Source organism: Myotis nattereri, assembly GCF_964212035.1.
Source record: "Myotis nattereri genome assembly, chromosome: 4".
Lineage (NCBI taxonomy): Eukaryota > Metazoa > Chordata > Mammalia > Chiroptera > Vespertilionidae > Myotis > Myotis nattereri.
In genome coordinates this window covers 12,184,469-12,197,471 of record NC_138079.1, presented here as the reverse complement: position 1 = coordinate 12,197,471, position 13,003 = coordinate 12,184,469, and the positions used below count along the sequence as shown (strand labels likewise).

Genomic DNA, 13,003 nt, shown 5'->3' with positions numbered 1-13,003 from the left:
GAAACCCATAAAAAAAAAACAGCTGATGCTGCAGAGGTGAGAAATAGATGGGTTGGTCAGGGTGGGGAAATGGGCATCATTCTAGATATGGGTGAGGGAAGGGTTGTCAGAACATAGTGACCAACTGAAAGATGAACTTCGAGCAGATGAAGGGAGCTGGTGGGTGGGTCCTCAGATTCTGAGTTGGATGTCTGAGTGAATGGTGTCGCTGGATATGAGGGCAAATAGGTATGAAGAAGAGAGCTGGTGAAGACAGGTATTGAAGTCATCTTTAAATGAGGCACCTTTGGGTTATTTATGTGAAGATATCTAGTTTGATTTATGAGTTTGGATCATGTACAGAAGTTTTGAAGAGAGTTATAGATTTGGAAGTCACTAGTTTTTTAGAAAATTTGTAATATTATGTGAGTTTTAATAAAAGGCCATTGAGAATGTGTAGGCTGAGAAGCGATGAACCTTTAGGAGAGATTGGGTTGCACCTTCATGTAGCAGGAGCCCTAAGCAGTAAGAGATCTAGATGCAGTAGGAGCACAGGGAGATTCAGGTGTTATTGAAACCAGGGAACAGGATTTTGGGAGATATTCAGGAGAAAAGCTCAGTGGGCACATGTGCCATGGAGACTTTCAGTTGCATAGGCTCACAGGGTTTGACAATCAGGAGGTGGCCAGTGATGTTGACCAGAACAGTGAAGATGGAAGGGTGAATCCTTTTCTTCCTGCTACCATTGTGTGCTTTCTTTCCCATGTTGGCAAAGACATTGCACTCCAAGTCCTGCTTATCTTAACTAAAAACAAATGGGAGCTATGAATAATAATTTCAACACCATGAGAGTCATTTATAACTTGATTATCTTACTGTGTCCAAAACCCTTTAGAAATTGTCCATTGTTGCCTTGAAAACCCATTATTTAAATTTTCATTTTTAGAAAGAACTCAATTGTTGGTTTAGTAACACACAAGTAGATTCAATGAACTTTCACTTAGTTTTAAAACCTGCTGACAGATAAAATTAATATTGCCTTTGTGTAAATAATAATTTTATCTAATGGACTTCATTTATTTTTATGGATCCTTCAGGCGATCTGGAGCTAAAGTAAGGGAAAAAGGCAAAAATGCAATAACAATTCCCTTTGAAGAGAGATATAAAATAAGGTCATTGGAGCCGAACTATTATTGAAATATATAAAATAGTTTAATGTTTGCTTTTTCCCATTTTATACCATGAGGTCATTTTATATAACCATAAAATTCCATCTCATCTCCATTCAGATATTATGAAAATCTAGAAGGAAGAAAGCAAGATTCTTATTCAGTTACCTGAAGGTGGCAGCGAATGATGCTTCTCTCCTTAAGGCAGTCGCTGTTTTCATTAACACGTTCCTAAAAATGTTTCACTAATCCATTGATGCTAAACCTCTTTTGGCTGAAACTTGGCAGTCGAGACACATGGGTTAAAATAATATAAAAAGGATCTAATCTTTACAAAAAGGTATGTAAATATGGAAGATGCAGTATGTCTGGCGAGCATCCTGATTCCCCATAGAGACTCAACGTCATAAGAAGAAACCTTTAATTTCACCTTGTTTTCCAAATAACGTTCAGTTATTAATTTTGAAAAAGGTTAGAAGAATCTATTTTCTTGCATACTGTGCATTAAGTTTATTGTTTTATTGATTCTTCATTTAATCCCATTTCCTGCTCAGTACCTAAAATATCTGAACTATTGCAAGAAAGGAACATAGGTTCATTCAATACATTGATTCCAGCCTTGAACACATCAGATTGATTGTCCTGGATCATTTCTTCCTGCTGCTTTAAACACTCTTAACTTGAACTCCTTCAGAAGCCATCACTTCTGCCTTCTTCCATTTAGAGCAGCGGTTCTCAACCTGTGGGTCGCGACCCCTTTGGGGGTCGACGGCCCTTTTACAGGGGTCGCCTAAGCCATTGGAAAACACATCTATCATTACATATTGTTTTTGTGATTAATCACTATGCTTTAATTATGTTCAGTTTGTAACAATGAAAATACATCCTGCATATCAGATATTTACATGACGATTCATAACAGTAGCAAAATTACAGTTATGAAGTAGCAACGAAAATAATTTTATGGTTGGGGGTCACCACAACATGAGGAACTGTATTAAAGGGTCGCAGCATTAGGAAGGTTGAGAACCACTGATTTAGAGGGAATTCCTTTGTCTTCTGGGTTTCCTAAGTCTTTACTTCTACTTCTATTTGATAATTATAGAAAGGTGGATTTCTAGTTGTTTGACTACTCTTAACTGTGACCTTGAAGGGCCCCCCATTGTATACTCTTCACCTTTGCCCCCTGTGTTGGAGTGCTATCTCTTGCCCATAGGTGACATCCTTCAATGTGGCTGGTTGGTTAATGATTTCCCCTATTACTCCTCTTGTTTCTGTGCCAAGGGCTTATTCCTTATTATGAAATTTGGGGATACGTTACTGGAGTTGGTTCAGATCATCTGATCTTGTGGCCCTTAATAAGTGTGTGGTTCTGCCAGCATGTGTGGGAAGACTGAGCATGCCTTGCAAAGAGCCAGGGGGTAGTAGCCTCACCTATTTGGTGTGGCTGCCACAACACACTTGATCTTACAGCAATAACCTATGAGATGCCTTTAACCCGAGCCTTCATATCTCAGACACAGAGTGAAGAGAGAGATTGGGTGATTTCAACCTCCCCTTTCATCTCTCAAATTCATTGAATCATTGACAAGTTCTGTCTCATATGTGCCAAGGGAATGAATGAACCACCTCACCATGGTGTTTGCTCAATGGCAAGGGATGGGTGAATTCTAAATGCTCAATAGGTCATTGGCTATGTGATTTCTGATTCATTCAGACTGCATATTCAACATGTTGGAATGCATAAAACTTGGGACTATAATGTTCAAGCCATAGGTGGTTTATAATAAAAAGGAGAAACAAAAGTGTAGGAATATGAAAGGTTGTATGCCTATACATGCAACCTTTGATGAGGAATCAGGCCTTAATTGCTACATTGGGATTCCTGGAAAAGAGCTGCCACCGTGGGCTGGAGTGGGTAGCCTTGTGTATGCAGAAGGTGGAAGCCAGTCTGAACCAAGCCCAGTGGGAAGACTTGGGCAGGTGTGGGGCCCGTGGCATCCGCAACGTGCAGATAAGTGTGCAAGACTGACTGAAGATCCTGACTAGGCCAGCGGGGCTGGAGGGATGCCTTTGTAGTGGGAGTAGCGGAGGTGGAATTGGAGGAGATGGTTGTTGGTGAAGGGGTAGAGTGTTTTCTTTGGAATGCCGTGGAGGAACCCTGAGAGTTTTGAAAGGCCTGGGCTGTTTATCTGGCAGGAGCTGATGATTGTGCAACAGGTACCGTATTTAGCTGTGCCAGGGGGTGTGGGGATGAGACCATATGGTTTGTTTGGTTGGTGGAATGATTCTTCAATGGTTCTGCTGCTTTCAGTTTAGTCTGGGACCTAATTCTGGGGGAGCCGTTGGTTCATCGGATCCCATGGAGTAGGGCCAGGAGATGGGAAGAGGGAATGCAAATACACACATTTCAGAAGAGCTGTCCATTAGACATTACAACACGCTGTAGTAGTTCTTTGTATCATTAAGAGGCACATGTGTAACAGTCTCCTCAACTTTGCCTTCAGCCCTTTGATACTAAGGGCTCTGCAGTGGGCAGGTATGGGGCACGGCTTCCTGAGTCCTGTCCGAGTCAGCTCACCTGATTTCATTGTCCTCTCCCCAGTGGAAGTCCTGGCTTTATGGACTCTCTGAGATGTGCCAAAGGATTAGGCCACTTCCCACTTTATAGTAGACCTAAGGCTCAGAAGAAACCCAGCCACTAATGAATAGAAGCACACTAAACTTATTTTGGATCTGTGTTTATTAATAACTAGTTAGACTTTGTTTCCTAAGCAAACTTCTTGTGTAAGTGCTTATTCTTTTGATTTTTTTCTTTCTTCTTCTTCTTTTTTTTTAATCTGACAGCATTTTTTAAACTAAGAGGAACAGTTATTTCTGTTCCCTAAAGCCTATTCATTTGTGGTGTGGGTGTGAATGGGAAATGTTATTTATTGCACACACATTTATACTCAGAGTTTTGCTTATTTAGATGGAGCTTGTAGAGAGATCCTCCCACATCAGGAAACTAAAAGGAAGGCCTCAGGGGTTTTGAAATAGATGCAACAAAAATGCTTCTATTTTGTAGCCCGAATTAGCCTGCTGTAATAAATCTTCCTATTTGCAAAATTGTTTGTTTAGTATTAACTCACCTAATGTGTTTTTAATTTTTCAGAGGGAGTGGGATGAAATTAGAACAACATTTACTTAAAGTGATCTTTTGAAAATTTCTTCATAATATATTTCCCAATGTAGCAAATAGTTATAATTAACATGACTTTTATTCTTAGTGAAATTTTGCTGACGTGACTCAATACAAATTTAGTTAGGATGTGTGTATATGTGTGTGTGTGTGTGTGTGTGTGTGTGTGTGTGTGTGTATATATATATGTATAAACAATCTTTCAAGTGATGATAGCTTATTTAATTTCTAAAGAGTGAGAGGTTCACAGAAATTGGAGGTTCTCAACCAGGGGTGACTGGCAGTGTCTGGAGACTATTTGGGTTGGCACACATGGGGCGGGGGTGCTACTGGCATCTAGCCAGGGATGTTGTTAAATGTGCTGAACAGTTCCCAGAATAAAGAATGATCTGGATCTAAATGTCACAGTCCTGAGATCCAGCACTAAAATCCCTGATATAATTATGTGCCTCCCCACCTCTGTCATTGAGTGGCCAGAGCTCTGTGACTCAGTGGAAGATGGAATTACGTAATCTGGGATGGAGCCTCCTTAGAGTCAAGTCATTCAGGGAGTTAGTCATGCATGGCAGGCTGCTCAGAAAAGCCCACTCTGTAAATGAAGATGGTGAATACCCTGCCATGGCATCTTACCACGAGGATTGTTTATAGTCCCTTTATTTTAAGAAAAAAGGTAACATGCTATGTAGTCTGCAAATTATAAACTTCTAAAAATCACCTGTTCTCATTAAAAGTGCTTCACTTAGTTTTTCATGGCAAACATGTAATTTCATCTCATCATCGTGGGCCTACAAGTCCCATTTTAGCTGCTCTCCTACTTGACGTGGCATCTCCTCCTTCTCTAATGGTCCCTTTCCACATCTAGACACTTGTGCTATTTTCCCCCACCTTTCCTTCAGGAGGCAAAGATGCTGGCATTGAGGTGAGAAGTTCATGGCTGTTGACTTTGGACAGTTTCGATGGGCGGTTGTTCAGTGGAACTCATTTCATAGGTAGCACAGGGGAGTCTATGTTGGTGTGGGCCTGACACATTGAAAAATCATGTGCAAGAGAAAAATTTGCTCTTAGTCCCTAGTTGACTTGAACTCAGGCTGGGAGGTCAGGCTGAGGCAGTGGTCCATCCATCTCTGATGGAATGTTGCCCAGTGAGAGATAATGTGTCAGAGGTACTGCTCTGGGTGCCCGTTGGGTGCCAGGCACAGTGTGAATGTGTCATGCCTCCCACAGAGCTAGCACTTTCTGAGGGTTTACTGGTACTTTCACTAGCCATCCTGCGTTATTTTATCATCACTGATTTGTTTTGACATGAGCGGTGATAATCTATCTCCAGGGGGCTGGTGAGGGTGCTTCAAATGCCCTTGCTCTGGACAGAACTAAATTACATCTGAAACGCCTCTAACAAGTGTTATTCTATGTTTTGTCATCCGATGAAATTTCCTGTGTTAAGTCTCAGGTCAGAAGGATAAGAAAAGGAGGGCTACTTCATGTGGTTACCTCTAGACTGGAGTTCTAGAGCCTTGCCCAGTTTTTCAGAGACTATGATACCTTGTCCAAGAGTGAACTTAATCATCTTTTAATTTTATAGCCCAGGAAAAAAATAACTCCTGTGCCTTCATTGTCCATGTCTGGGTAGGGGTTGTGGCCTCGTTGGACAGGTGCCCCACCCTCCCAATTTTCCGCTGCACTCCTTCTTCTATCTTCATGCTCAGGGTCCCTGACTCCTACAGAAGCCATACTCTAGCTTAGTCATGATTTACAGTCCCTCCACCATCTTCTGCTCAACGTGTACATTTTCATCAATGGGAACATTGAGTCAATGAGACTCAAAATATAGAGACTGAGAAATATGATGCCCCCTAAAATTTATGTGTCTTCTTTGTGAAATATCACCATATATTCAGGGGACACTCCTTTAGAGGATGAGGCCTCTTTTCTTCATTCATAACCGCGTCCGTTATGAGGACCCTGATAGCTTCCCACTTTTGCATTTTTTGGGTCTTCTATTTGATATCTCCTCTCCCTCTTAAATCTACAGTCTCTTCCCACTCACCACTTCTCAGAAGCCACATTTCATGATCTGTTTTCTTTACACTAAACTTTCCCTAACATTAACTGTTTAGTGCTTCTCTGGTTTCCTTGAATGTTCTTGGCATTTCTTGGAAATACCTGGCATTTAAGTTAGCCATCCATGTTCTAGTCCACTTTTCTCCTTCCAATCCTTTTTGGTTCTTTGACATATGGATTTTGTCTCTTGTTTTACTGAAACTGTTCCCCTCAATTTTTAAAAAAAATATTTTTATTGATTCCAGGGAGGAAGGGAAAGGGAAACATCAATGATGAGAGGGAATCATTGGTCAACTGCCCCCTGCATGTGCCCCTCTCCTCCCCACTCCTTACTGGGGATTGAGCCTGCAACCTGAGTAAGTGCCCTGACTGGAAATCAAACCCTGACCTCCTGGTTCAAAGGTCCATGCTCAACCACCATGCTGGTCAGGCTGTTCCCCCTAATTGATTGATCATTGACTACCTTTTCACTAAAACATTGGTCTGATTCATTGGGATGCAGTTGACCAGGTCTCTTTTTAAGAAGTGTTATTATTATTTTTTAAAAATCTAACTTGATCTCCATTTTCGCTTGGTGAGCTATGTCTGATTTCCTTCTCATCTTTGTGTTATGACTGTTTAATTAGCAGCTTCTAAACAAACATAAAACTACTTAGCTCCTCCTTTTCCCCCTCATGCTTTCCCCTGGTGAATTTAACCACTCCCATGATTTTAACCCTTCCAAACGTTGTATGCAATCTCTGACTTCTTTTTATATGAGCACCCAGCCTGGATTTTCAAGTCTGCTGCTTTTCCTTAAGTATTCTCTCAGCATCTTCAACCCAACATGCACACCACTAAATGATCATATTCTCCTCTAAATAAAATTCTTCTATTGATTATCATGTTAAACACAATGGCACTACCATCTTCACAGTCTCTTATGTTCTCTGTCTTGAGTCCATCCATGCCTCTTTACTTTCTGTTTTCCTAAATTTTGCAGATTAGAACAATGATCATTTTATTTCATTTCACACTTTGCAGTTAGGAATTTGGACAGGGCTCACCTGGGTGATTCCTTTGCTCTCATCCTTACTGAAGTCATCAGTGGCTTCCACATTTACTCATATGGCAGGTGCCTTGGTGGGGGCACTGGGAGGATGGGCTCTGTGGGAAATGTCACTAGAGCTCCTCTATGTGGTCACTCTAACATGGTAGGCTCAGGATAGCTGGACTTCTTACCTGGGGTCCCAGTGCTCAGACAGCATGTGCTAAGAGATAGGACGTGGAGACTGCCAGTATTAGGGACTGGGCTTAGAACCTAGCGCATCATCACTTCTGTTGTCTCTGATTGAGCCACATGGTCACATTGACAACCCAGAGTCAAGAGAGGGTCAATAGCCCAACCTTTACAGGTGGAATTTCAAGGAACCTGTGGCCTTCTTTAATTTGCCATACTTTCCCATCACTTTGAATGCTTGCCTGCATTTTTATTCACATGGACACCACTAGAAGTCACAGCTTCATTTATTTCTCTTCTGAGCAATTGCATTGTCCTCAAATGAACTTCTTCACCTCTGTGCTCCTTTCTACCCAGTTTCCCAAGTACACTGTTGTGAGAATACTTTTGTTAATTTTTCATCTAATGTAATATTAATATACTATGGTAGCTTGTTGCCTAAATATAGAGACATCAGACATTAGTATAGTTTGCCTTTCAAACCTTAAATCAACCTACTCTGTAAGCTGCTTCCCACTATATCTCCTTTTATATCCCCTGGTGTTTGGGTCAAGTATAGCAAACTGTTCCCAAAACACATTGCCTACTCCTTCCTCTTGCCTCTCCAGGACATCTTTTCATCCTCTTCCTTTGGCATGGAATGCACTTCCAGAAATCTCCATCTGTTGAAATCCTCTTTATCCTCCAAAATGAAAGTCAAACGTGAGCCCCTCTGTGGATATACCCTTCATCCGTCTAAATAGCACGAGGACTCTCAACTCCCACCGCATTCCTGCTTCTTTTTATGGCTTTTTAACAACTTGGATTATAGATATTTTTACAAGCCTATCTTATTTTAAAGCTTATTCATCTTTTAAATTATTCATAGGCTTTCAAGTATCAGCACTCCCAGTATAGTAATTTCATCTCACCCAGTAGGTGCTCAATATAGATTTCAGTGGATTTATATTTGGTCCCTAGCCAGAGACTTTGCAGGTCATCTATACATTTCAAAGGATAAATTCACTAAATATGGGCAATTTTTAAGAGTCGGGTAGCATAATAACTGGCTTATAAGTCAATGACAATGGTTATGGCCTTATTAAGTAGAGTCTTTTGAATATTAAAAAGGAAGGCCAGCATTCTCTGGGTTTCCACATATAGGTCTGTGTTTGCATGTTCCAAGGGAAAACCAATTGATGATTATAGCCCTTTAACTGTATTCCTTAGGATAGTGACTGTCATGTTTTCATGGAGCTTAAACTTGAATATTTCTCCTTTTATAAAAAAATGGGTTATCTCATAAAATTATTGTGAAAAAAGGTCCTTATTGAGATACATACACTCATATGTATCTGACAAATAAGCTAGAAAAAAGTCTGCTTGTCTGAGCTCTCAGAGCTCAGACAAGCAGACATTTTTTTTTAAAGGCAGTGGTAACAGGGCATTACCAAAAGGCCACCACCAGAAACCCTGGCCTGTTTCCATCCAGGTGTTCTCCTTTGTGTTTCAGGCACTTTTCCCACATGACGGGAGGACGAGCTTCTGGTTAGAAGACAAGCGCAGAGCCCGAGCCCTCGTGCCCACCATGAAGGGCCCCTGTGTCATCGCGTGGCTGTTCTCCAGCCTGGGCTGGTGGAGACTGGCCCAGCCCACAACAGACCCTTCTCAGTGCCAGAGAGCGGAGCACCCTGTCATTTCCTATAAAGGTAAGGGACAGGCATGCTCTGAGTGCCACGGCACTTTCCACGCTCAGTGACAAGAGGATAGCAGTTGCTCCATTACTTTCATTTTAGACATCGTTCACAGTAGGAGCAAAAATATGAACTCCTTCATCGCCAGAATTTCATGTCCAGAAACGGATCACTAACTCAAGAATTTTTACAGATAAGGAAGCCCCCGTGTTGAGACCACTGTTATGTAGCAGGTGCTGGAAGCATCCTGGACATTTGAACCAGGGGGTAAAAATGTGACCCACAGACATAACACCAAAGTCAAGGAAAACAAAAAAATTCTCAGCTCAGTATTTCCCAACAAAACCTTAGTCTTGCCACAAAACATGTTTTGTTCCTGACTGGCATTGCATGGCAGACAGAATTGGTTTAATTGTCTCTGGTACCTCTATGGATCCATGGGATTAATGAATTGGTATGTGTATCCACTCATGTGTTTTTTCATTAATTAGAATTTATTTAGGGTTCTTTTCACCCCAGACACTCAGCATGCATGAAGAAAATGAAATGTCTTTATCCCTGTCCTCAACGAACTCAGTTTCATTATCAAGTGAACCAAACTTACTCTGTCATTGTATTTTAATAATCCATCCAATAGTTTTATGTTTTGTTACTTTTTAAACTTTGTATCATAACAATTTCAAATAGACAAAAATAGAAAAAATAATTTAAGGAATACCCAAACCCTGTATTTATTAATTCATGGCCCACTTTTTAAAAATAAATCCTCACTTGTAGTCCACACCACACCCACCAAATTATTTTGAAACAAACTGAATAAATCATATAATTGTATCTTTAATATTTCAGTTTGACTATCAAAAAAAGAGAACTTAAAATGCCATTTTCATAACAAACAGACAAAAACAACAATAACAAAATAATTCCGTAATGTCACCAGACATTTAGTGAGTATTGTGAGATCCCTGAGGGTCTCATGGATGCTTACACATTTTTGTAACAGTGGTATTAAATCAAGATCTAAATGAAGTTTACATATTGCACTTGGTGTTGTATCTTTTGAGGTCCTTTTAATCGTTTACTGTTTGTTGTTGTTGTTGCTCCCCTTGCAAATTAATTATTTTTTAAAAAAACTAAGTACTTAGTAGTATAGAATTTCCCAAAGTGTGGGTTTTGCCAAATGCATCCCATTGGTGTTGTTCAAATGTCCTTCTGACTTGAATGTGCCTGTAAATTTGTAGCGATATCAAGGCTGCTTAGATTCAGGTTCAGCCCTGTCTGTCTCCACTCTGTCATGGATGGTGCTGTGCACTTCCATTGGAGGCAGATAATGACTGGGTGTGAAGTTAGCAGTCATTGATGATCACTGCCTAAATTTACTGATTTATTCATGGGTACGAACCTGGAATTTCGTCATCTTGTCATTCTTAATTTAATGGCAAGAATATTTCTATACAAAACAACTTTTCCTCACTATCTTATTTGATTATCCTAAGGGCACCCCTTATATAGGAATGGCTGAGTCAGTTTCTTTAAGACTAGTGAGGTTTTTTTAGCATTACCCAAAGAGGACAAATAAGGTATTATGTTTGCTTTTTGTTTATTTTTCTTATTTTGATGATGATGGTGATTTTAATTCTCACCAGAGGATATGTTTTTTAATTGATGAGAGAGAGAGAGAGAGAGAGAGAGAGAGAGAGAGAGAGAGAGAGAGAGAGAAAGGAAGAAAGGAAGGAAGGAAGGAAGGAAGGAAGGAAGGAAGGAAGGAAAGAAAGAAAGAAAGAAGGAAGGAAGGAAGGAAGGAAGGAAGGAAGGAAGGAAGGAAGGAAAGAAAGAAAGAAAGAAAGAAAGAAAGAAAGAAAGAAAGAAAGAAAGAAAGAAAGAAAGAAAGAAAGAAAGAAAGAAAAAAAACAGCAAACATGGGTCATTTGCCTCCGATACACCTGTCAACCGAGGCATCAAACTCACAACCTGGGTATGTGCCCTGAGCAGGAATCAAACCTGAGGCCCTTTGGTACATGGGATGATGCTACAACCAATGGAGCCACACCAGCCAGGGCTGATTATTAGGATTATTATTAATACATGGGTTTAATGTTTGATATCTTATTTTAAGTAGTTACAGTTTTTGTCCTTATAGATGGTGAAATCATCACATTTCAAGCCCCTGGGAGCCTCTTGAATTTGGCTCCTGAGTTCTTTTGACACAACCCACGTGACTTCCGATGACGTGCTAACTCCCTGGGACAGGATGTCACTGACTCCTCTCGGTCATTTCCTTCCGTAGACCCAACAGCCTGGCATTTTGGCTGATGCTGCGTGGAGGTGCTCAGTTAGGGGTTTTGAACTGAGGAAAACATTTTTAAAAAATGCACCATCCATTCTAGATAGTTTCAAGTCACCTTTGGACTGTCGGATATTTCTGAACCTCTTCTGTCTTGTGTCTACATCTTTCTCTCCCCTGCACAGAATCCTGAGTCTCTGCAGCCAATATAATTATTCCTTTGACCTTTCCTGAATATATACTCAGCTGTTTCAGAATAACAGTTTCATGCAACTGGAGTCCTTTTTGACTACTGAAAACCCTGTACGATGATTTTCTTCCTTTTGTTGTCAGGGTATACATTTCATTGGGAGATTAAAGCAGAATTACTGCCTTGAAATCACTTGAAATAATTTCCTCTTGTACGGTTATGCCAACTCAAAACCCAACTAGTTTTGTTGAATTTTGCTTTTATTTTTTAGAGATTTTTGAAACTTACATCTCATTATTATGTGTTACTTCAAAGTCAAATTCATGACACAAAGGTGTTCAAGGAAGCTAGCTTTCCTTCCTCTTTTCTTTAACCCGTTTAATCTCTGCTTTTAGATAACATTTTACTTAGTATTTAAAGTTCATGCTTCTTTTTAATACAAACATATATGTATACAAACACATATTCTTACCTTCCTTTCTTAGATAAAAGCTTGCATACATACAAACTTTTCTCTATGTAGCATTTTTTGACATAATAATATACCCTAGAGGCCACTCACTAGTAGTATAGATTTATGTCATTTCTTTTTATAGCCTCATAGCTCTTACTTTTTGATGAACATAGTTAGGTTATTTTCTGTCATTTGTGATCATGAACTATTAAAATGGGCTATTAAAATAGTCCATTTAATGGGCTATTACAATGAGTAGCGCCTCCTGCAGTCAACTTTTAATATTTTTGCAATAGTACCATTGGGAGACATTCCTAGAATTGGGATTGCTGTGTCAAAAGGTAAATGCACAGGTGGTTTGCTAGGTATTGCCCAATTTCCATTAATGAAGGTTGTGCCATTTTGCATTCTCTTTGCTCTGGATATGAGTATCTGTTTACGATCAGCTTTTCCAGCAAAGTATACTATTAGACTTTCGGATTTGAGCCAATCTTGTAGCTCATAAGTGGCATCTCAGCTTATTTTAATTTGCACATTTTAGATTAGGAGTGAATGTACAACAGACATTTAATTGGTACCTATTATGTAAGAGGGTCCGTGCTAAGTATTGAGGAGCTAGAGGCAAAAAATACAGTCTGTGTTAAGATATTAGAACACCTTTAGGAATATAAACCAAAAGGACCATTGTATTACATCCTATTAAGGGACCTATTGGGTGTCATTGCTAGGGTCGGTGGGAGCCTAGTCTGAAGGAGTGTGATTAAGGAAGCTTCCTAGGATGAGGTGATGCCAG

At 40.0% G+C, this 13,003-nt stretch overlaps 1 protein-coding gene across 1 annotated transcript in view; it reads left to right on the top strand.

The window, feature by feature from the left end:
- Positions 1–9,176: 9,176 nt before the first annotated feature.
- SEMA5A (semaphorin 5A) overlaps positions 9,177–13,003 on the top strand; it is a gene marked incomplete at its 5' end in the record, with an annotated part of 244,625 nt that continues 240,798 nt past the window's right edge. Inside the window, one exon of the mRNA XM_081089965.1 lies at positions 9,177–9,297. Within this exon, the coding sequence (XP_080946091.1) occupies positions 9,177–9,297 (121 nt within the window). The remainder of the gene's footprint in view (positions 9,298–13,003) is intronic.